Genomic DNA, 25,427 nt, shown 5'->3' with positions numbered 1-25,427 from the left:
ATTAGTGTTTGCTTTACTGAAACTCTTGATGTGATGTGTATATATTTGTGCAATTTAGGATAAGAGGAATGTAATTTATAAACACAATTTATAAACACATTTTCGGTTGTTTATAAACACATTAATGTGCTACACTCATAAGCAGCACATCTTCTGAGATCCTAGATCGATGGACATAAAGAGATAAAAGAGGGACAGAGATTTTATCCCAAAAAGGGACTGTTTTTTTTAAAGTAGGCATTTAGGATACAATATTTAAATTTTTTTAGCATGCTACTATAACAAAATAAGATCATGTTAAAAGGGAAACCAGAGACCTTTCTTTAAATGTAGTGTTCCTCAAAACTTTAAAGTGACACTTCAGCCTTTGTACAGTATGCACTTTAAAGGTACAGTCTTGTGTCCTTGACACCCCTACAATTGAATAATGCGTATTAAAATTAGCACTTTAGTATGCATTCTTCCAAAGCAGAACACAGAATTTGCAGCAGTTCTATAAAATCATCTTTCCTCCTCCATGATCCAGTGATCCATGATGAGTAAGCATAAGTGCACATCATGTGCATCCAAAAGCATCTGCTGCAGGGTATTTAGCTGGGGGTGGGGGGAAAATGCATTTTAGGAGGATTCTGCAGAATGAACTCATAGATACATTTGCAAAAAAGGTCACATGAAAGTGTAAAGGGGCCATGCATATGCTTTAAAGTGCAAATAATGGTTGAAGTGTCCCCTTAATGGAGGGCTCGACAAACCTGGGTGCTAGGTCACCATGGCGACTGGAAACCTAGCACCTTATGCCTTGTGGTGCAGTGGGTACCATGAGGGTCACGTAATGCACGGCACTCGCCTCACCACCCCCCACAGGAAAGCATAAAGTGCCAGAAAGCATAGACCATAGACAGCAGCGTGGTTGGTCTCCTTAAGGTGAGAGTGGGAGGGAGGGGTGTAGTGTATGTGAGAGTAAATGTATAGTGCTAGAGTCAGTATGTCTACTGTATTGTAGTGCTAGATTCAATATGTATGTCTTCATAGTGTTAGAGTGTGTATTTTTATATATGTATAGTGTTAGCTCATGTGTCTGTGTGCGCGTGTATAAGAGTCTGGTGCAAGTGTGTATGGTGTTTATTTTACAGTACGGCTTTAGCATGAGTGTGTATGTCAACATTTAGTGTTAGGGTGTATGTATTAGTGCATTGTGTTAGCATGTGTGTACATGAGCGTGCAATGTTAGCGTGTTACTGTAGTGTGTTAGTGAGTATAAGATGTTAGTGTGTGTCTGTTACGGTATGGTGTTAGAGTGTGTATGGGAAGACTTGACAAACCCAGGGCACCAGGAAAATAAAAAACATGATTGGGGAAGAAAAGCTGGGTCCTATCTTTTGTTTTGTAAGACTACAACTTAAAGTACTTACAGAGTTGCATGCATTCTTCTGTAGTGGGGTGTCAGGGACATTAAGCTATCCCTTTAAATGTAGTCTCTGGGATAGTAAGCAAATGCACTTCAGCAGTTGTTTCATTTTATTTTTTCTACTGTTGGCTTAATCATATAAAGCAAGATGTCACATGACATTTTAGTTTAATTATCTTTCTAATACTGAGTTTAGTAACACAACTATACAAAAACATTTTGTGACTGCTACAAAAATGATGAGGGCATTTTTTGTGAAGGTGTTACAGACAGTAAAGCTAAAATGCATGTTTTTACATAATGCAGATGCCTCTGCAAATACATAGTTGGTGTGTTTTCATTTTTTTCCGTAGAACCTCTAGGGGTTTTTTTTTTATTTCAGGAGTAGAACATGTTTTCATGTGTGTTGTGTAATCTTTGCATTCGAACATTACCGAGATATAAAAATGAACATGTGTATATGAAGGTTCCTTTACAGATATAGAATATAGTCCTTGGTAGATATTTTGTAGAATACATTTCATACTTTCTAAATTTTGCTCCATGTGTCTTGGGACATAAAGGGGGTGGAGACATGACTAGGCAGGGTAATGCATCTCTGCATGACTCCATCTACTTTAGCCTCCACCTCCATCTGACCCATGTTGTTTGGAGTAGAGCCCTGCGCGGGACGGCTTTTTTAATCCCGCTCCTGCCCGCTCCTGCTGATTTTTTGCCCACTCCCGCAATGTGGGTGTTCCACTCCCGCCTGCTCCCGCCACATTTGTGGCCAATCCCGTCCGCTCCCGCCACAGCTCTAATACACAGTTTAAACGCAGTGCTGCCTGCATACATTATAATGCATTGTGCATAGGCAGTACTTTTTATGCAGAGACAGACCCCAATTTGATGGGACAGGACCCAAAAAAAGGAGACTCTGCAAATTCGGGACTGTTGGTAAGTATGTAACTTAAACACAATATACATTTTTTCAGAATAGAAAGACGTAGCTAGGACCACCTTCCCCAAACATGGAGGTGATATATGCCAAGATGTAGCTGTAGTTAAGGTTAAATTGATTTTCACAGACCTAATGGCCTAATCTCAGAATTATGTCTCCTGGTACACAACCTCCTGCAGGGGTTAGTGGTGCCTGGGTGCATTACTCGTTTGGTGTCCCCACGTAACTAAAGCACATGCCAATACTAACATGCAAACACTTACAAATAAATACACTATATCCCTCCTCTTCCTTGTACCACTAGCCATAGACTAACCCAAACACCATACACTAACACCCTACGAATACACTCACACATGCTAACACCATATGTTCACACTGCAACATGTTATACCATACAACACACACTCGCTCTAACACCATACATTTACACATACATACATACATTCTCTGTTCAAGCTGCTCCTGCCACCCTACTACAACAAGGTCACTTAACACGTTTAATGTGACCCTGCCTTAGCATGCCCCTGAACTCTTGTTTAAGGAATGCTATAGTATACCAAACGCATTATTCATTAATTACCTTTTGGAGTATTGTAACTGTTTATGTTTGACTTTCTGGACAACTGATAAACCCCCTATTTTATTGTGTTGCTGGAAAACATTTTATAAAGGTTTTTTAATCGTGTGAATGCTGGATGTAGGTTAAGTACACAGTGCACATCATAGCCTTAGATGTTATGCACTTCAAGCTTCAAGCCCAATCCTAATGCATAAATATGTCTTTGTTTATTCTGTTTACCTTGTAAGAGAATCATATGCTCATACACACTTGCCCCATAAACTTAAACATACACTTAACACACACACGCTGATACCAAATACTAACACACATAACTGATTCTAACACTAAATACTTACAGTACACACACTCATGCTATCACAATGTACACAAACATAAACCCTATACAGTAACATGCACATGCTAACACTATACACTAACACATGCAGATTTAATGCCATAACCTAACAAACTCTATCTCCATACAGTAACACACACTTGCCCACTTAAACACCTTAAACTTACACGTGCATGTACACACATTCTCTCTCTCCCCCATCATCACTGCAAATAAACTCACTAAGAATTAGTGAATAACTAGAAAACTGGAAAAAAAAATAGTAGCCAAAGCATAGTGTAGAAGTTTAATGAGAGGACATTATGATTTACAATTCTTTATTTAATTAACTAGTCCTTTTTGTAATTCCTTAATTAGACCTGTGGAAATGTGTTTTATATCCCTCACAAACTCTTAAGCCATCCAATGCTGCATAAAAAGGATTACCATTTTCAGTGTAATGTAAAATACATATTTCTGCAGTTATATGTGAAGGTGGTAAATAATTCACAGTGCACATTGATTTTAAGTACAGCTCTGTAAATACAATTCTCTTGTGCTGTAAAGATTTATGAGACAAAATGAAGCAAAACGTATGAATGGGAAACATTTTATAGTGGAAAACTCTACCGTATTAAAAAAAAAATGTATATACTTTGCTGGGTGGGTGGAAAAAAAATTATAACACAGCTAGGATTGCCAGATCGGTTATTTCAATCTGGGAACCGATATTTTACAGGCCAGACTTGCATTATGTATAATTCATGCACTGGCGCATAACTACATTAATCCAGTGTATATACACACTGTCAGGCAACACTTGCCAGACTATGTGCTACATCATGTAGGATTCATAGACACTTCATTTTAAAGGGGTGCAACAGTGTTTACTTTTTATAATAAGATATATATAAACATGCTGATCCGCCATAACATTATGACTACCAGCCTAATATTGTGTAGGTTCCTCATTTGCCACCAAAACATCCCTGACCCGTCGAGGCATGGAGTCCACTAGACCTCTGAAGGTGTCTTGTGGTATCTGGCACCAAGACATTAGAGGTCATTTAACTTGTGTTCTCCAGGTAAGCAATGCACACACACCCAGCCATCCATGTGATGTAAAAGAAAACAGGATTTATCAGACCAGGCCACCTTCTTCCATTGCTCCATGGTCCATTTCTTATGCTCACGTGCCCATTGTAGGCACTTTCATAAGTGGACCAGGGTTCAACATGGGCACCCTGGCTGGTCTGCGATGCAATGTGTGTTCTGAAACTTTTCTATCAGAACCAACAATAACTTTTTCAGCAATTTGAGCTACAGAAGCTCATCTGTTGGATTTGACCACACAGGTCAGCCTTCGCCCCCTATGTGTATCAATGAGCCTTGCCTGTCCATGAAACTGTCGCCAGTTCATTGCTTTTCCTTCCTTGGACCACTTTTGAATAGGTACTGACCACTGCAGAACGACAACATCCCACAAGAGCTGCGGTTTTGGAGATGCTCTGACCCATATTTGAGGCATAAATATTTGGATTCTGTCTCATTATATGGTCATATGTTGCTTATCCCACCACTCTAATCTTCAAAAATCTGAGAATCCAAATTACCTGTGTAGTGGGTTGGCTGTGCACCCACTGATCAAAGAACCACTCGACCATGAGGCCTGCAGGACCCGCATTGCATGTATCTTGCATATATGAGTAGATGAGTCTCTTAATAAAGGTGTTCAACTGGTAAAGGTGTTCACCTGCCCTGCCCCCAAACCTGTTCCTGCCCTTGTCCAGTCCCTGGTCGTCGTACCACCCCATACATTGTCCTGCACCTTGGTTTTATTCTTTGGCTATACCAAGTTTGAACTTGTATTTAGACCATAATTATTGCATTTCCCCTGGGCTTGAAGTTCCTCTTTCTCCTACTACCCAGGCTTCTGCCATCTGTCACTACCATGGCTCCTGCAATCTGCTAGTACCCAGAATCCTTCTGTTTCCTGCCTGCCCATGATAACTCACTAGCGGCCAGTGCAAGGTATGCTCAGATTCCAAGTTCCCAGAACATTACAACAAAGCCACTAATGGAATCTACAGATATGGCTGAAGCTATTATGGCCTTCACAAATGAGCTGTTGCCTTTAACCTGAACAGTTCAAGGTATTAAGACTGTGATCAACATAGAACATTCATAACGGCATGTCAGGTGTTTTACTGTACTGACTTCATTAAGGTCTGCACAGTTATTTCATTGCTTTTGGCCTGAGCTCATCATAAATGTGCTTCCTTTCAGGCATAAGATCTGGACTCCGCGTCAGGAGCGACGATCTGTAGAGGACTAAATTACAGCATTCAAGAGATTAGCCAGCTTGGAATGAGCCGCCCTCCTTCATAATTTTAATTTGGGCCTTTTTTGGAGTATGTGCTTGGGAGAACTGGGGTACCTATTTCTCTCAAAAGCTCCAACTTTCACTTCAGATTGACTGTCCTCTAAGGGAGAGACCTCTTGAAAAAAAAATTGCCTACTACTGCTCCCCTGCTCCATCTACTGCATCTCTGGCTTCAGCACCCTCTGAAGAACCCATGCAGATTGGTCTTGCTCCAGGTACCCTAAGCACTCAAGGAATGTCCTTCCAGCATGCCTAAAATATGTGTATCTACTATATAAATGCATCTCAAAGAATACCTCAATGAAAATTTAAAGGGGCTGGTTTACTCTTTGTAGAAAAGAAAGATGGCATCCTTCAAGTGTGAACTGGCTATCAGAAGCTAAACATGATCAGTGTCAAGAATGAGTACCCTCTACCACTGATTCCTGAACTTTTTTATAGGGCCCATACAACTGTTATTTTTCCAAACTGAACCTTAGAGGATCTTATAATGTGGTGCAAATTCTGAAAGGGATGAATGGAAAACTGCTGTCTGAACTAGATAGGGACTTTCTAAATGCATTGTGATGCCTTTTGGATTATATAATACCCAAGCTACTGTTCAGTATTTCTTAAGATATCTTCAGAGACTTTTTGGACATTTTTATGGCAGTCAATCTTGATGACATTCTTATCTTCTTACCATCTTTTTCTGAACACAGAGATCATGTCAGACAAGTCTTGCTTTGTTTGAGAGAGAATGGGCTCTATGCCAAAAATGTGTTACTGAGGCTTCATTTTGTCTCCAAACTCTATTCAAAAGGATCCCAAAAAAGATCACTGCGATCTTGGGGCAATCTTGTTTAATTATTTTGTCTAAGCAAGATATCAGCTTCACTTGGTCAGCTCAGGTGCAAAAAGCTTTCTTGTGGATACATTTACTTCTGCCATTATCTTGATTCACACAGATCCTCCCATAAGCACACCTTATGAGAACAGGGACATTCCTAGGGTTGGTGGCATCTGGGTGCAGTATTTTTTTCAAGCCCTCCTATAACTAACGCACACACATACTAACCCGCAAACTTGCTTTAACAACCACTCACTCTACCTGTTATACACTTACCTGCTACCTGTTCCCACCCTGCACATCCCCCAATGTCAGGTCTGTCACACGGTGCGGCAGTTCTCAGCTGACTACATGGCTGAGACAGTGGAACTGGAAGTGGCGTATCACACAACCGCAGTAGTTTTTGGTACCTTCTATAGGCATTGCCATTTTGTTGGTGGGTTTTTGTATAATGTCCCAGATGCTTGTTGTGGTGATTTCTCGGCTAGTATTTGACCTCGCTTAACCACTGCCTGTCCTGACCGCTGCTTCATTTTGGACTTCATTGCTGTTCGTGCCTGTTGTAGTCCTATTTGCTTCAGATATGATTTATAATTCCAGTAGTTTAATACAACCTTGCTTTATTGCTGAACATTTACTGAATAATCAGGATATTTAATGCTGACACAAATATAAGAGTATCATACCATGCTGCATCACTGCTTAACACTCCCTAGCTTACAAAATGGCCACTGTGCTTTCTGACCTGTGAGGCATAACAGAGGCGGGGCCACTAGTTAAAGTGAGAGGGAAAGTGAGATGCAGTATCCTACATTCCAGGTATAACACCTCCTTTCCAACAAAAGAAAAAAAGCATAAGAGAAGGAAAAACGACACAAAAACAAAATAAACATATGTCCCAATAACAAAAACAATAAAAATCCATCTGAACACATTTAATCCACAGGAACAGTGTCACTGGTGTCCGAAGGCTAGTCTTCAGAAGGAAGGTGAGGGGGTGAATAACCCTCACGATTTTTCCGTATCCCATGGAAGGACCGTCTGAAGTTGCGTATTTGTTCTTGAAGTTGTAAGCGGTCAGGAGGGTGTCAGAGGTGGCAGGACAGGAAGAAGGGGTATGTGGTGGGTTCAAGGTGGGAACCACAGAACCATGAGGAACCTCAGAACCAGAATCACAGGCCACCCCAGAAGGTGGATTCAAGTTTTCAGACTCAACCCAAACGCCATTCCAGATGTCCTCCGTCTCACTGGATTTGAAATCGGGATGTTTGGGGTTCAAGGGTTCGGGTAACCGGGAACGGGACCTCAATTGGTGTACATGTTGTCTGGTAACAGAACCATCTTCCAGACGGACTGTGTACATCTTGGGTCCAAAAGTTTCCACAATGGTGGCGGGAAGCCACCAAGTGTTGGACGATCCATAAGATCGTGTCCAGACCACTTGGTGGACTTCAAAAATGGGAGACTCTTTGGACATGACAATTTTCTCCTGGGAGTGCAATACATAGTCATGGGCAGTCTTAGGATGAAGCATGTCAAAAGCAGTCCATGGCCGTCGGTCCAAAAGCAACTCAGCTGGTGTTGTAGCAGTAGTAGCATGTGGTGCTGTTCTTTAAGCGAAAAAAAATTGTCCAACTTCTGAGGAGATAGGGACCTTTGGCTAGTTGAAGCCACTGTGGCCTTGAAGTAGTTCTTGAAAGTCTGTACAAACCGTTCCACTTGGCCGTTGGTCGCTGGGTGGTTAAATGTGCTTGATGTTATGAACAGTAACAAAACTCTTAAATTCATGGCTTGTGAATTGGGCCCCATTATCTGTGACAATCTCTCTAGGATTCTCGAAACGTGCAAAGAGATGCAATAATATGACAATCGTAGCTTTTGTAGTTGGCTGGGTTATCGGAAACACCACCATTTCGAGTGGGCATCAATTATAACCAGGAAGGTTTGCCCTTTCATCGGACCCACAAAATCCAGGTGAAGGCGAAACCAAGGAACCATGGGCCAAGTCCAGGGCTGAATACATCTTCGTGGTGGGTCTCTGGCAGTTTGTGCACATCCTATACAAACATTGACATAGGCTGTGATATCAGCATCTATGTAAGGCCACCACATATAGCTTTCTGTTTCATCCATGTGGTACCAGGATGACCAGCATGTAGCAAGTCTAAGATATGTCTCTGTAGGGTTTTTGGAATGGTCACTCGTTCTCGTACTGTAAAGAGATTTTGTGTGTGAATAGGGGCGTAACTAGAAACCACAGGGCCCTGGTGCAAAAAACTTCAACAGCTGGTGTGTGCCATCATTGCTCCCACGCAACTGGTCTGTGCCTTTTTTGCCCCTTGCTCCCCCTTCCAACATATGTAAACACACACACTTACTCACTAACACACACACACCCATGCTCATACAAACACACAATTACACATCCATGATCAAACACACACAAGTACACATCCATGATCAAACACACACAAGTACACATGTCGCCCCGCTTACCTCTCACCGCTTCTGCAGCTTTCCCTCTGTCTGCTCGCAAACAGTGATAAGAACCATTTGGCCCATCTAGTCTGCCCAACCTAGTTTAGCCTTATGCCTATCCCTTGCTTGTCTAAACTCTTTCACTGTATTCATCTCTACCACTACGGAAGGCTATTCCATGCATCCACTAACTTTTCGATAAAGTAATATTTCCTAATATTATGTTTTATCCCTCTAGCCTAAGACAATGTCCTCTTGTTGTGGTAGTATTCTCTTTTTAAATAAACTCTCTTCCTTTATTGTGTTTATTCCCTTCAAGTATTTAAATGTTTCTATTAAACCCCCCCTTCACATCTTTTTTCCAGGCTACATATATTAAGATCCTTTCCTTTCCTTTTCCTGGTTTAAATGAACCATTTAAGAACTCCAAAACATCTATATCCTTCTGGAGATACGGTCTCCAGTACTATACACAATACTCCAATTGAGGTCTCACCAGTGCTCGGTGCAACAGCATGAGCACTTCCCTCTTTCTACTGCTAATACCTCTCCCTATACAACCAAACATTCTGCTAGCATTTCCTGCTGCTCTATTGCCTTGTCTATCTACCTTTAAGTCCTCTGAAATAATTACCCCTAAATCTCTTTCCTCAGGACACTACCTTCAATTATGGGATGCTGACCTGAATGTTATAAAGTAAAGTGGTCTTTATTTAACTCATGATGGAATAGACTCTTCTGGGTATCTAGAGTAGGATGGCCACCTTTTTCTGAGCTGTTTGTTGGCCACTCTCTGAAATGTTGAGTCTGTGTTGTGGCTAGGGTGTTGTCACAGCTGTGTGACCATGAGTTACTGATGACAGCTGATGACAGCTGAAAATGTTTTTTAGAGAGAATTGATACAAAAAATAAAAAGAGAGAATGAAAAGGGATATGAGAGACATGATGTAAAAAATAAGAGAAAGAGAGGCAAAGTTATGGAAACCAGAGAAGAGAGAAAAGAAAGAGCTAAAAAAAACAAGAAAAGATATGATAAAGAAGAAAAGAGAAAGAAGAGAAAAATGAGGGATGGAGAAAAGGAAGAGGAAATAGGCAAAAGAAAAGGAAAGAAGATCAAAGACAATAGCATATCTTAAAAAAGAAGCAAAACCAGCTCTTTGCTTCCAGTCCAACATTTCCTGTGAAATAAAGAAGTAAATTCAGGACCTCATTATTGTTGAATTATTCTGGTTAAACCTGGACAGGTGGCAACCCTAACCTAGGGTAGTATTTGTGGTGTGTAAGCGCAATTATTTATGGATTGGTAAATGCTTTAGAAGAAAGATTACTATTATAAGCATTTAACTGACGTAGTCATAGAAATATATTGATGGGTTTGCTAGTAGTTTGACTTTAAAAGGTTCACAAATGTTATTGCTATTACTTTGTATTTAGAAACTAGTTTCAGCAGATTATTTATTGCTACAATAAGAAGGCTGCTACACTCAACATACAGCATCTCAAGTAGAAATTAGATGGATGTACTATATTGTTCAATGTTTTATTATTTAATAGAAATTCCAGAAATTTAAAGATAATTTTACAGTTGGCATATGAGTTGTCTGTAAACTGTGACCAGTTTCCATTAGCACTGAGGATGTTAACTCAATGAATCTCCATTCATCCAGCACATGCATGTCTAAGAAGGGATTAACATAAATGACAATGTCTGTTCTATTTATACTTGGGGCAAGGAGTGCTTACACAAAAATCAGATTCAGCTTTCTGTTCTCAAATAAAACAACTTAGAGCATACTCAACATTCCTAAAGAATTCTGACATTTGCTTTTAGTCCATGTGGCAAAATTAATGTACTTCATTCAGAGATGGTCGGTCTTCATATTATATGATGTTTACATTTTAGGAAATTATTTATATACTTTGCCTGTTGATGTAAAATTTAATTTACCATTAAACAACTCACCAGTTACCACAATTATATTCCAGAGAGGCGGTTAATCCACCCCGTGCACCAAGAGTCCTTGTTCATCTGATGCTAAAAGTCATTTTCAGGAAACCCTTTGGATGATCCCGAGAATCACAAACCGAGTAAGCTCTGGCCAGGGGTCCACCACAGACCAGACAGCCCTTAGGTACTAACCCACGACCCCCCCTGCAGACAGTGCCCTGCCACTACTGGATTGCAACCTGGAGTTAAAGATATACAAATCTAGACAAAGCTTCCAAGTAATTGTGGGAAGGTCGTCAGGCCACAGCTTTATTGATAACACCCTGGACCAATGTAACATAAACCATTAAACAACTCACCAGTTAAAGATTTACAAACCTATTAAAGCAACATTAAACTTCTTACTACACCGCTCCAATGCCTTTGGATTAGACATAATTCGCCATGCTGGCCGAAGAAACACCTCCGATTACACCAAAGTAACTTCCTAAAAGTGAATAACACTTAGCCAGGTCCAATTTGACTAAATGAATAAGGATCTTATTCATTGTACGCATACACTGTACCTATTTTGCATAAGTCGATACCTCCGGCGTGAGTAACCAAAACAATGGAAGGAAGCACAAAGAGCACAACACTAGGGATGCACCTGCTCCCACCATAAAGCCCACAATCTACACACTGTAAGAAGCACACACGAGAAGCAAAAAATGCTCCCATACACCCACAATTCCATCAGCCTGGAAGCCCAATAGAGTGACCCAAGATCCACACCAGACTAGGTGGAGGGCCTGTAGAGAGAAAAAGTCACCGTTATCAGAACAACAAATGCAGGCAAATATAATGTATAACTTAAAACATCTATGTGACCGAACCTTCCATCACTGGGGCCTCTGTCGCTCCCTCATAAAGCCTCCCATCAACCCTGTTATCTGTACATCCGGACATTTCACAGCAGGGCGCCAGTGGGGAAGGCTCCAGTCAGACGACTGGAATGTTTACCCTAGATGGGAGATGGTGGAGTGGAAGATATTGTATTTCACCTGGTTCGATGTATATAAATACCAGAGTCCTTTTCAATAAAGTCTCTTTTCTCACCCTACACTAAGCAAGTGACTGGGTGAATAAGAGCAATTATTACTGGGCTGCCTCGGGAATACTTGGCAAGCAAGACCTACACGGTGAAGCTACTCATCCTGAGTACGGGCAACCGTCACAATCCAGAACCCCATCTGCCAACCATTTTTATGTGCCCTGCAGAGCAGCCCACCCAAGATCCTTCATTTGCACCTATGCGAAAGCAATGCAAAGAGAACAGCTTTCAATCAACAAGCCAAACATGTGTTTGACCTGTACAGGACCCTCCGTCTTGGCTTCCACCAGATCAACACCAATGTCACTGTGCCACCTCCCTGATACATCCAGCAAGCACCTACAGTCCTCACTTCTGCCCGACCCACAAACAACAAATCATGAAGGTAGTATAAAAGGACAACCTGGCTCTCTGCAACATCACACAAAATGATAACATGTTATTGACCAGCCCATAGGAAAATAAAACATATCTAAAAAGTACTCCCCTCAAAAACCAATACCCAACATATGAAAGCCGTGTTTTCTTTTGACGGAACTGCTGATCGTACTAGGGTGTCATCTGCATACAGGTGGTACTAGAAACCAAAGGATGATATGAGTTGTGCAAGTGAAGAGGTGTAGATGGAGAAGGTTACAGGCCCAAGAACTTAGCCCTGAGGAACGCTAACAGATGGTATGGGAGAAGAACAGATTCCAGTGAAGGAGACATTAAAAGTACAGGATTTAAAACAGGAAAGAGCTATGTCACGGATTACATGAATATGAAGGGTTTGTAGAAGGACATGGTGGTCATCTGTATCAAAGTCTGCAGAGATATCCAAGAGTATAAGTAATGAGAAATGGCCTTTTGTTTTAGAGGTGAGGAGGTTATTCATTAATAACTTCAGTGAGAGCAGTCTCGGTACATTGCTGTGGACGGAAACCAGATTGTAGAGGGTCAAGCAGAGCGTTTGTGGAGATAAATTTAGTTGATGTAATTTAAGCTATTTAAGGACAAAATATGTCAGAGACAAGCTGTTTGGGCACAAACTTGGCACTGTTAAGCTATTTGGGGACACACTTGGCACTCTTAAACTGTTTGGGACAAATATGGCACTGTATATATGTCTGGGCACAAAGATGACACTGTGATCTTGGTGAAAATGGTTGAATTTACACGGTTTGTTATTTTATTTAAAGATTATTATCTCTTAAAATAATAGATAAAACATTTGAAATGTGCACAAAACAACAAAATGTACAAATATGGTACCCGGTATCCACGTTTAATATGCAGAGATGAATATATAGGGCCAGAGGAGGGGTGGGACTAAATAAACAAGGGGTGGATTTTAAGTGAAAAGGGTTTGGCCTGGGTAGGAAAGGGTGGGGCAAATTAAGATTATGGTGCGTGTGAGTTTAGTCACTGTCTGCTTCGATGCCACCAAATTGGTGGGACGATCTCTCTATTGGGCGACTTGGCTTTCCGGTAAACCACTTCTTAATGTGCTAATTACAAGGGACAGCTATGATCTCCTCAACCAGCGCATTTATATTTTGGAGGTTTGTGCCTATCCAGCATAGCATGCTGTATCAGGCTCCACGCATTTTGAGAAGTAGAGCACTGGGATAATGTCATATCCTACGTATATCATTGAGTAAATTATTATATTGGTTATTATGTTTGTTCAAACAAATTTACCATCCCAATATTCAGGATTCTGGTAATGTTTTTCCAACAGGTTACTCATTGATGACTTTTAAAATTATATACAAATATATAGAAGACAATGATGCTTAGCTTTGCTAAATATAGGCTGTTTTGAGGAATAGATTTTGATGTTTCAGTCTATGAAGAGAAGTAGGGACTTATGTATAAAGAATGATTATGGCAAAAACTTTGAAAAGTGGTCACTATAGCAATTGATGAAATTGTGATAAGAATGCGTTTTACACCTAAATCACATTTACACCTAAATCACATTTTTACACATGCATTTTTTATAGGCGTGCAACGGCAGCTAAGTAAAGACACAGTAGTCAGGAATACCTAAGTATAAATGTTTCTCTCTTTAGTTAATGCTTTCGGGATTATTGGGTGAAAAAAAGGAAAACTATTGAGCTTTGGAACCTCACTTATTACTTAGGAACACATGATTTGACTTACAAATAAGAACCAATTGGTCTGTGTAGTTTTTCATTTTTAATATAGTCAATATCTACACCATTGAACCTATGAAAACTGTATGGGATTGTAGAATGATATAGGGAGTTGCCAGGCACCACAGATACAAAACACAGAGTAAAGATTGCCTGACCCCATTTCCCAGCTTGAATTTTTTTAACTTTGCTGCATTATGATTATTGTTGAAAGAAATTAAAGTTGAACCATAGAATATCAGAGAGAAGACATTCCTTTGGTCATAGCGCGCAGCTGCCGCAGGATAGTCAGCTATCATGAGAAAGGAAACCTGTCATTGGCAAATCCATGTGGAAAATTGCACCATTTGCCATTTTCTCCCAGTTTTATATTAATCAACAGCGAAAGTCATATATTATAGGATGAAAAACAAGGCTTTTCTCTTTTAATCACAGTATTACAGTACAGTATTTGTCATTATATGTTTTCTTGGCCATGTTTTCGTGACTGATTTTTTTATACCAAGATGGATTTAAAAAAAAAAAATTCTGGTTTATTTAAAATGGTTATGGTTTTCTTTATTCAAGGCTGGATTGATAAGGACAGATGTCAGTGAATTCTTTATTGAGCCTTTAGAAAGAGGACGTCAGAATGAAGAGGAAAATGGTCGTGCTCATGTGATTTATAGGAGGTCTGCTGTTCAACAGGACAAACCAGCAGGTCAAAAAGAGATAATGAATGAAGGTATGGGAAATTCTATACAATTTCTTTTTTTTCAAATTTTATTTGGTGATAAATAATAGTGAGCATTAAAAAAATAAGTTGGTTCTGGGGTCTGGTATCCATGTTACTTGGAATAATGCACACTGTGGCTCTAAGATCTTTGCCTTTTATGTTGGATATAATGTAAGTTTTGTTAATGTGATTTATTTAAAGGACAAGCAGGTGAGTGACAAGTAGACTAAATGTGCTAATCTTTGCTAATGATTTGCTTCACAAAATAAACTAAATGTTTTGTTCTAAAATGTGCCAATTTGTTGGAAGTGCAATTCCCACCCTTTGGTCTGATCCGTTGCTCAGTTTCTCTCTCTCATTCCATCATTAATTTCCCTGTTCCCCTCATTAACCCCCTCCCACCCTCCTGTCTGCAAATTAAATAAACTCCCTGCCACCCTTTGGCGTGATCTGGCCCACAGTCTCTCTCTCTCATTCCATCATTAACTCCCCCGGTCCCCCCAATAATCCCCTCTCACCCTCCGGTCTGCAGATTAAATAATCCGTCCCACCATTCGGTCTGATCCAGTCTCCAGTTCCCATTTTTTAATTCAATTGATTAATGAAAAAACTAATCGGCCAACTAATCGACTATGAAAATAATCCTTAGTTGCAGCCCTATGTAGGACTGCAAGTTGTGTAACAAAAAAACTCTGACCAAGCTGGAGCCACTGTCATTTAACTACTTTGTGGTGCTTTTCTTGGAATAAAACATCACACAATAGGCCATGCACCTATATGTCCCATAATAATTAAAGAAACACTTCAAAGAATATTGTGAATTTTCTGTCATTGGTGTACATTCATTTTGGTTCTAAGCTGTTATGGCTTGTTGAGAACATCTGATTTTGTATACAACCATAAGACACATTGTAAAATAGAGACAAAAACATGATAAGATGAAGAGTTACAGCTGTAATATCTTATCACTTAAATTGTAGGTTGGAACAAACATCTGACAAGTGGTTACATGAAAGAAAGATTTCCTACCATCCCTTTAAGCAATGCTCAGAACTACAAACGTAGGCATGTTCCCCAATGGCGTGGCACTAAAACATTAGCTGTTTGGCTTTCGAGTGCCAGAAAACCCTTAAAGTGAAAACGATTTAAAAGCTATTTTCATAATTGTTGGTATGCCAGCCTTTCAAAATGTCAAAGGCTTTAATGTAATAATTAAAAGTCTCCTTAAATATATACCACACAATGGTCATATCTACTGTTAGAATTGTTTAAAATGTTTACCAGTTAACAGGTTCAACTTTGCTTTTAGAGGAAAGTAGTCATGTTACAAATTAGCCCAAGGGAGTTCATTCTTTTTTCAAAGTGCTATGTAAGGAAACATTGTTTTTTAAATCATACCAAACGAGGAACTTATGTTTCAGTGCTAAATTCCCTGACCATCTAGGAAAAAAGTGTCTAGAGGCAATTTCTTATAGAGCATACATTTTAAAAGGAATAATTTAAAGAGAATTTGTCATTTAACATATGGTGTGAACATTTTATAAAATGTATTGAAAAGATATTTTCAATTAGCCGTTTGCATGCATTAAACATAATATTGCCAAAACGCACACACTTTCCCTCCTAAGAGGTTTAGTTACTTTTCTCTACTTTTATAATATTATTCCCATTAACAGATTCAGTTCACATTTTATTAATTATTCATATTAAGTTCTTCTTTTTAGCACAAATCACACGTCAAGCACGTCAATTACGTATAAACTGGCATATGCACATTATGATAGTGATTTCTATTATGTGTGCCCATTCTTGCAACTCTCCCTTCGCACAAACAAAAATTGTAAACCTATAAAGAAATTCTGATAGCCGTCACAATACTGTTATGGACAAGCTAACTGCTTTGGTACACAATACCTTGGTGACTTTCCATCAGATCAGGCCACCATTGGCAAATTATACTGCTATCCATCCATTATGTTAGCATCCTACACCCCTCCCCCTTTTTGTTGAACCCCCTTTTATGTTGTTTTTGATTTTCATATATTTTGTTACTTTGTTACAAAAAGTGAATTGTGCCATGCTTGTTTTTTCATGAAATTTGAAAGTAAGTGGTATAGTGATAAATTAAAAAAGAACCATGAGAAGCACTTTATTTCTATAAATGTACACATAATTTAATATATGATAGTAATGTTATTAGTAGGGCTGCAACTAACGATTATTTTCAAAATTGATTAGTGAACGTCTGCGAGATGCGTGCAGGCAACCTCTGCTGCTGGCCGGCACTTTCGCTGGAGCTTCTATGACTGAGCACCGGAAGGTCATGTGATGCCGATGCTCCATCATAGAAGCCCCAGCAGAAGTGCCGGCATTAGCGGAGGTTGTCTGCGCGCATCGCACAGATGCCCTGCTATCAGGAGGATTCAGGTCTCCTGCAGCGCTGCATCTTAGTGTTACTATCCAACCTCTATTTGAGGTTGGATTATAACACGAGGGGTATTTTTCAGAGCATTTGCTCTGAAAAAACCCTCATCTTATATTCAATAAAATCGATTCAACTAATCGATAATCAAATTTGTTGGCAACGATTTTCATTATCGATTATTATCGATTAGTTGTTGCAGCCCTAGTTATTAGTCCAGGAATCAAGTAGGTACCTAGACCTATATACACAATATAGACCTATCATTTACATTTCCATAATGGTCTCCCCGTTTGTAATATTAACTATAGTTTATTGTTAAGTCTGTTTGTATACAGAGTCTTTTAAATGTATTTCTTTTTGCCTCAAAGTAGCAAGCAAGTAGTGCTACGGCTGTTGGGATCTAAATCATGTTCTAACAACCATATAATTGGTCAGGTGTCGTGGGAATTGTATTTGCACAAAGCTGTAGAGCTATATTTTTTAACTTTTGCTATGGTATTAACCAGCCCAGGTGCTAAACTATGCAGAGCAGATATGTTTAGGAAAAGGTGAACCATTGCTTCCAAGTCTGACTTTTATCATGGTGGGCATGTCTCATACCTGGTCTATGCTTCTTGCACATTAAAAGCCATATGCTTTGCAAGTCAAGTGTATTTTGATATTAGTCTAATGTATGAACAAAGTTGTCTTGGACCTCTGTTTTCATTTGGAAGCTGTCCTTGCCCTCTGTTCATTACCAGAGAAAACTTGAGCCACACAGCTGTTTTGTCTCAAAAAATATGCACTGTTTGTCATTACATATGTTACATAACCTAGTTGTTTTATAATGATTGTTATTTATAGAAATCCTTCAATCATTTTTATTGCAGTTGCAAAGTCAGGAGTGGGGGATCTCCCAAATTCACTAGATAGAATAAAAGAAAATATACAAGAAAATGAACGACGAAAACGTCACACAAAGAAAGATGACTACAACATTGAGGTTCTACTGGCAGTGGATGACTCTGTTGTGCGCTTCCATGGAAAAGAACATGTGCAAAACTACGTCCTTACCCTCATGAACATAGTGAGGTTTTTGAAATTTTCTTTATTTCCGTTGTTTGTCTTGTGCATTATTTAGTAAAGGATAGTGTGTGTTTTGTTTGCATATCCTGTATTTTGAGCTATATAAGATTGCAAAGCTAAGCCAAGCAGGCCAACTCTTCACGAAACTGGCCCTTTTCTTATCACTTCATCTTAATATACCTCTTTGTTGTACTATTGACCTTAAAATACATTTTCATTTTCCTGTTTGGCTAGCATTTCAATGGGAGCTACAGCGATCCTTAAAAGGATAATCTCTTGCAACAGTTGTGTGGACTGTTGTCGACTTTTGATATACCGTATGTGTGTTATACTCTTTGCTTCAGTATCGTTTTGTCTGAAGAGATTTGTTGCCTTAATAATTTGTTTTCATTATCATGATTGTTATACATTTTTATTTTGGTTTATTATAGGTTTACTACATAAAGCAGGAGAGACATCCCAGTCGTTAGTTTAAAGGGAACCTCCACATTTTTTATAATGCACTAATCAGTTTAAAAAAGAGGTCATAAACATTTGCATGTGCGCTTCGTACATTTTGGTTTCCTATGTTGCATTGGGGTGTTCCCTTGAGAGCAGAACTTGTGAAGTCAGTGAAAACACCATTGCAAGTCTCTTAGCAACTCATAGTCAATCAACGATTTGAAATGTTTCAGTTCTTTTTGGGATCTTTGTCAAGTTTATACAGGTTCAGTTGGCAGAGCTTGGTGGGGCTCCTGCCTTTGGTATCTTGAATTCAAATATTTAAAAGAGAGAAGTGTTTTAATAGTGTTTTTTCACTGAAATTGCATTTTTTAATTATAGTTTTTTCCATTTGATTATATTATAAAATATTTGTTTTATCATCTTTTTCAATTGCTTTAGCCCACATGCTGTCGTCATCTTTGTACGTAGGTTATACTTTTATTTAAAATGCCAGAGGCTCCGTTGATGTCTTGGACTTTAGATATAGTTATCTGGGTGCCAGATGCTGCCTGAAGAGAAATTCTTCCCGTTCCATTGTCCTTCCTGTTTGTATTTATTTATTTATTTATTTTTCTTTTGCGTGTGCTCTTTGGTCATACATTACTTGAGTATATATGTCTTACTGTACTATAGGTACATTTTTTGTTTTATAGTTTGTTTTATCAGTTGCTTGAAAAGCTGTATCCATGTTGATATAGCCCCCACTGTTTTGCCATCAGATTATTTTTGCATATGTGAGAATGTAGTAGAGCCATCAGATTTGGTGAACAATTCAAAGAATGTGTTAATAATGGCTTTTTCAAAAGCTTTAAAGCTGAGTATTATTGTGACGTGTCTACAGTAAAACGGAAACTGCCTGTCAAACCCACAATAACAGAATTTGGAAGGGGCTGTTTATCTCCTCCTCGATCAAAATTGGTGCACAAAAAAACAGACAAAATTGTGCCTCCAAAATTTTACATAAATTAAAAAGTACTGTCTTTTTTTTTACTCTACATTAAAACATTACATACTTGTTCAATTAAAACAAGTGCTTTCCAAGCTGTGAATATGATTGGTATTTATCAGGTGACACAATTGACTTGGATGGTTCATCTTTACCACCATTGTGGTCATTTATGGTTTTCTACTTCTGATTTAGCCCAAACTAAGCATTATTCATGTCTCCCCCACTACACAAGGACAATCTGAATGATACTACTATTATGTTTTGGACTGTATTGGTTATTTATATTGTATACTATTCATATTTATATTGTATATTTAAAATGATAACCTAACATTGCAGATAATTAAGGGGATGAGGCAGCTTGCAGCTCATTGAAATTGGCCAGTTTTATTGCAGCCCTATTTCAATACTGCTTAGTTCTTGCTTTAGAAGGGGGAAAAAAAAGATTTAATCAAACTTAAAATTCTATCCTGCCATCATCTTTTTTAAGTTGTCCCATATGTGCTCACTTCGAAGTACAAGTGAAAAAAAAATCAGTTAGTCAATTAGTGGCGATCCTTCAAGTACAGGGGTCCTGTCAAACCTCCTCTGTCACAGAGGCCAACATTAGGCGAACACCAAATACCAAGAGAATTTAAACTAATCCCTATATATTTGCCAAGATAAGTCACCTGGGATATTTTTTGCTCTACAATTTTTGTCTTTTCCAAAAGTGACACACAAAATCTATATTATCGAAGTGTTCATTGCAAATAATGTAGCAGTAAATGTCACGTGTTTACAGTGACAGACTACAAACGCTCACATAGACTTGTTGACTCAAGATACAGAGAGTGTGTAAGAGAGAATTGGGTAATTGTTGAAACGTCCAGGTTTGAAATATGCAACTAGTCTTTGAGAAACCTCAGCAAAGCAACCTGTGCTATGGGTGTGATAAATCAGATATTGGACAAACCCATACAAACTAAGACAAGCCTTATCCTATTAGTCAGGACATAGCTGAGGTGGTTGCAGCTAATTCAGAGTTTTTGCCAGCTTTAAACAGAATGTGATTTTATATTTTAGTGCTAATATGTTTCATAGCAACTTCTTTGTACTTACGTGACATTATTTGGTGATACAATAAGCATTGAGGTTGGATGTCTTACAAAGGGACGTAGATCTGTTCATGACCTGAAATACAGTTCCCGTTCATTCTGTATTGTGCCTAGCTATACATACACTCATTACGTTCACCATTAATCATTTTGGGTGGCCAGAGGTATAAAACAGACACATGCACAATCCCTGTTATTTTATTTTCATCATATAATAGGGTCAGCTCTTCCTCTGTAGAGGGATTCTTTTATAAAATATAGAAGCCCTCAATGTCTGTTTCATAGCACATTTATGTTTGTACAACTCCTTACCATATCTTTATTTTTATGTAAAAAAAGTATAGTATATGTTTCTGTTAGGATCATGCATGGTAGGATTTGGTGGAAATTCAAAAGTATTTGATAATCCGCTTACTAGCAGATAGCTCATAATTTTATTTTTTTTATAATTTTTAACATTTCTGATTAGTAAATATTTTCAATATAATTTTTATGAAGGCTTTCCAGTAAGATTAAATGCTATGATCCTTTTTAAAGTCTTAGTAATAAGAGTTTATTTTGGTACTCAGAAAATGTATACTGATGTTAGTATATTTGATGTGAATTCTGTGCATCTTAATCATGTGATTAAGTAAAAAAATTCTAGAGTCTTTGTATTTTATTACACGAGTTGCTAAAGGCTGCAAGCAGCCACGGCAGTATCTATACAGTCATTCTGCCATTTCCTCACTAATCACTCCAGGCTTTGCTGTAGAAATAGCACAGACGTCGGTTTCCTTAATTTCTTAGTGCTTCAAGTTGCAGCCTGAGGAACAGGGCACATTTGTTACCATAGATTTAGGAGCCTGAGGGACTAATGGGGAACAGAGAACTGTGTATCACATCTACACTGTTGTTCCCATAGCTACCAATTGTATATGTGCATGTTCCTGTATGAACGAATATTTGTAAAGTGGTTAATGTTGAGGCTCACCAGACTGCATGGATGACTGAGGCTGGTATTTATACTTCAGCAAGAATCCATCTGGAACCATGACTCTGGAAATGGCTGTCTACACAGACTTTTCCATTAAAAATTAAATTTTAAATAACAATTGATTGTTTGTTATTCTTAACACAATGAGTGTTATGTAGAAAATACAATTGTGATGCAAAATGTTAAAAAGGGAGGAATTATCATAATGGAGGAGACCGTTTGCCTTAATGATTGCTTTCATTTCTTAATACCGCTTTGACTGCTTAAGTTTGTGTGTAATGTTACATTATTATAATCCCCTTTAGAACATCTGAGAGAGTGTCTAGAGATGTCAAAGCATGTTTCGTCTTTTCTCTTTTCAAGTGTTCCCAAAGATGTCTGAGGTCTGATGATTCATGTAGGGAAGCCATGCAAATTAGCTCTCCTTGCTCCTTGCTTTGGATTTCTTTCTTTTTTTTTTTTTTTTTTATAACAAATTTTTATTAACAGATTAAGTAGTAAGTCACAACAGTGATATAACCAACATATATTGGTTACATCAGATTTACATTACAATAATCCAAATCTAAATTGTTGTTCCTATTGTGAGACTACTTTCATTCATTCATCATTCATACATCATATTCTTTGATCACGTCATTGGTAGGAGGGATTATTTGCAATCATGTGTCTCGCCTAAAAGGGGTCGACACATGAGATGTTGTTAAATAAAACAAGGGGGTCGTTGGTGTGAGGATAATAGGATAGAACTTGTAGTCGCTCTCCACATCTAATTTAGTTTGTTTGCAAAGATATCCAGGGAGCCCATATTTTCTCATACAGTGTCAAATTATTTGACATCGTGAAGAAATATTTCTCCATTTTACACTGATAGTTTATTTGTGTAATAATATTATTCCATATCAAATTATTTGGTTGCTTCCACTCCCTAGCTATACATATCTTGACTGCCAGTAAAATGTTAATACTTAAATCTCTTTGGATTTTTAATTTATAGGGAAATTCTAAATGAAAAAGAAATGTTAAAGGAGAGAGAACAATTTGTAGACCAAACAGTTCTTTTAGTAGGTTTTCTGTTTTTTGTTTAAGTGTCCCAAGTTTCTCACAGTCCCACCAAATGTGTAACAAAGTTCCTTTCATTTTATAACATCTCCAGCATCGGTCGGATGTGGTTTTATACATTTTATGAAGCTTAGAAGGGACTAGATACGATCGGTGAAGAATCTTAAAATATAATTCCTGAAGATTAATACAATGTATTGCTTTTCTTGTGGAAGACCAAGCAGTAAACCAAATTTGTTCAGATTCCCATTTTACTATAGTACTAGACTTATCTAACGTTTTTTCTTTATCTAGCATATTTATGATTTTTGAGAGAAGTTTAGTCTTATAATTTGCTTCTAATAATCTATCTGTAACTATGGGTGGAACAACTTGTTTGGATTTCAAATAACTTTTTAGCCTCAAATATGTAAACTTTTCTTTGCTCATCAACCCATATTTAAGTTGAAGATCTTCAAATCTCATTAGATGTTCTGAAGCCTTAATATCTATTATCTTTTTTATTCCCGCCTCCAGCCAAGAATTAAGATTTATATCGCTGATTTCTATCTGTAGGATTTCCAAAGGAGTAGAGGAAGAGATAGAAGTATCTGCTATAAATTTCCTTCTAATTCTAGAAGATATTTTAAGAATCCCTATCACGATAGGATTTGCAATATTTAAGTTTTGTAGTTTCCCTGAAGATACCCAGTATAACATCAAAGGTTCTATATTGTTGCAAGACCACTTCTCATAATTGTACCAACCTAAGTTTCCATCTTTTTTTGTTTTCCAAGCGTATAGGTGGGAAAACATACACGATTTGTATATTTCTAACAGATTTGGATAGTTTAGTCCATCATAAATTATCTTTCTTTTCAATATCTGTAACGAAATTCTAGATTTCTTGTTATACCAAACGAACTCTGAGAATATTTTATCAAATCTACGTATAATAGAAGTTTGAATCTGTAAGGGAGTTGTTCTAAATAGGTAGATTAATTTTGGTAGAACATAGGCTTTCAGGACATTTATTCTCCCCATCCATGATAACTCTATTTTAGCCCATTCTGTAAGTTGTTCTTTTAAATCTTTAGCTAAATTTTCATAATTAATATTTATGATTCTATCAAAATCTATCATAAGTTTGATGCCAAGATAATCTATATAATTTTTCCCCCAATCAAAGGCTAAATTGTCTTTTAGACACCTTAATTGGTCCTCTTCAAGATTGACAGTTATTATCTGTGTTTTAGATATATTAATCTTGTAATTTAAATAGGAACCATATTCCATAATAATATTAAGCAAAGTAGGAATTGAAGTATGTGGGGATGTAAGGGTTAAAAGGACATCATCTGCGTACAGTGTGACTTTATAGTTCTGAAAATTTACTTTTATTCCCTCAATCTCCTTAGACATGCGCACCATTGCGGCAAATGGTTCTATTGTTAATGTGTACAATAATGGTGCTAATGGACATTCCGTTTTTTATGTCAAAATAATTAGAATCCAAGTATCTTCCAGATACTTTAGCTTGGGGAGAATTATACAGAGCCATTGTATTATTAAAGAAAGAACCCACTATGCCAAAAGTTCTTAAAGATTCTTCTAAAAACGACCAGCTAACCCGATCGAAAGCCTTCTCTGTATCTAAGGCCAAAAATATTGTTGGGGTTGATCTATGACGTACCTCATAAATAAGATTGAAAATTTTTCGGGTGTTGTCTTCTCCGTTTCTTCCTGTGATAAAGCCTGCTTGGTCCGGATGGATAAGATCAGGTAACTCCTTCTTTAATCACCTTGCTTTGGATTTCTGATACACCTGGCACAGCTTAGATGTGTGTCTAGGATTGTTTTTTGATGGAAAATTGACCTTCTCCCACAAAACTTTAAAACAAAAAGTGAGGGAGTCCCTCTGCAGAATAGAGTGGTGCTTTCCAGTTACACCTGGATATGTTTTTCTCCTGTGAGGAGCCACTGACCTTGAGCCTTCAATAAAATAAAAAAATACGACTACAGTGGTATGGCACACAGGATACCTCTAGGGCCGTAATTCAGTGAGACTTTTGGAGAAGCAATGTTTGTTTTATTTAAACAATCATGGGCGGATCCAGAGACTAACCTCAAGAGAGCCACTAACACACACATCCAGACACGCTCACTAACACACACATAGCGAAAACACACACAGATGCTCAGCACTAATACACACACCCAGGCACTCACACCAACATGACTAGACTCTCAGCACTAACACACTCAGACACTCACAGTAACACACACACAGACTCCCACACAAATATACCAAGATAACACAAACTAACATACCCTGACAAATGCTCAAAGACACATGCTCACACACTAACATACCCAGACACACACACATACGAACATACCAAAAGACACACACACTAAGATACCCAGGCACTCACACTGACATACCCAAGGGCACATGTTCAGCAACGATTACGGTTATACACAAGGAGGGAAAGGACCCCTGCTTATGTCAAAGCTATTGGCCAATATCGTTGTGAAATGCTGACTTGAAGCTTTT

The 25,427-nt window shown here is 38.2% G+C and overlaps 1 protein-coding gene across 1 annotated transcript in view; it reads left to right on the top strand.

Moving 5' to 3' along the window:
• Window positions 1–25,427, top strand: part of ADAMTS14 (ADAM metallopeptidase with thrombospondin type 1 motif 14) — a 106,343-nt gene that overhangs the window by 9,996 nt on the left and 70,920 nt on the right. Inside the window, exons 3-4 of the mRNA XM_053450665.1 lie at window positions 14,687–14,843; window positions 18,129–18,325. Coding sequence (XP_053306640.1) covers window positions 14,687–14,843; window positions 18,129–18,325 — 354 coding nt within the window. The remainder of the gene's footprint in view (window positions 1–14,686; window positions 14,844–18,128; window positions 18,326–25,427) is intronic.

Source organism: Spea bombifrons, chromosome 11 (assembly GCF_027358695.1).
Source record: "Spea bombifrons isolate aSpeBom1 chromosome 11, aSpeBom1.2.pri, whole genome shotgun sequence".
Taxonomy (NCBI): domain Eukaryota; kingdom Metazoa; phylum Chordata; class Amphibia; order Anura; family Pelobatidae; genus Spea; species Spea bombifrons.
This window is presented reverse-complemented; position numbering and strand designations above follow the sequence as displayed.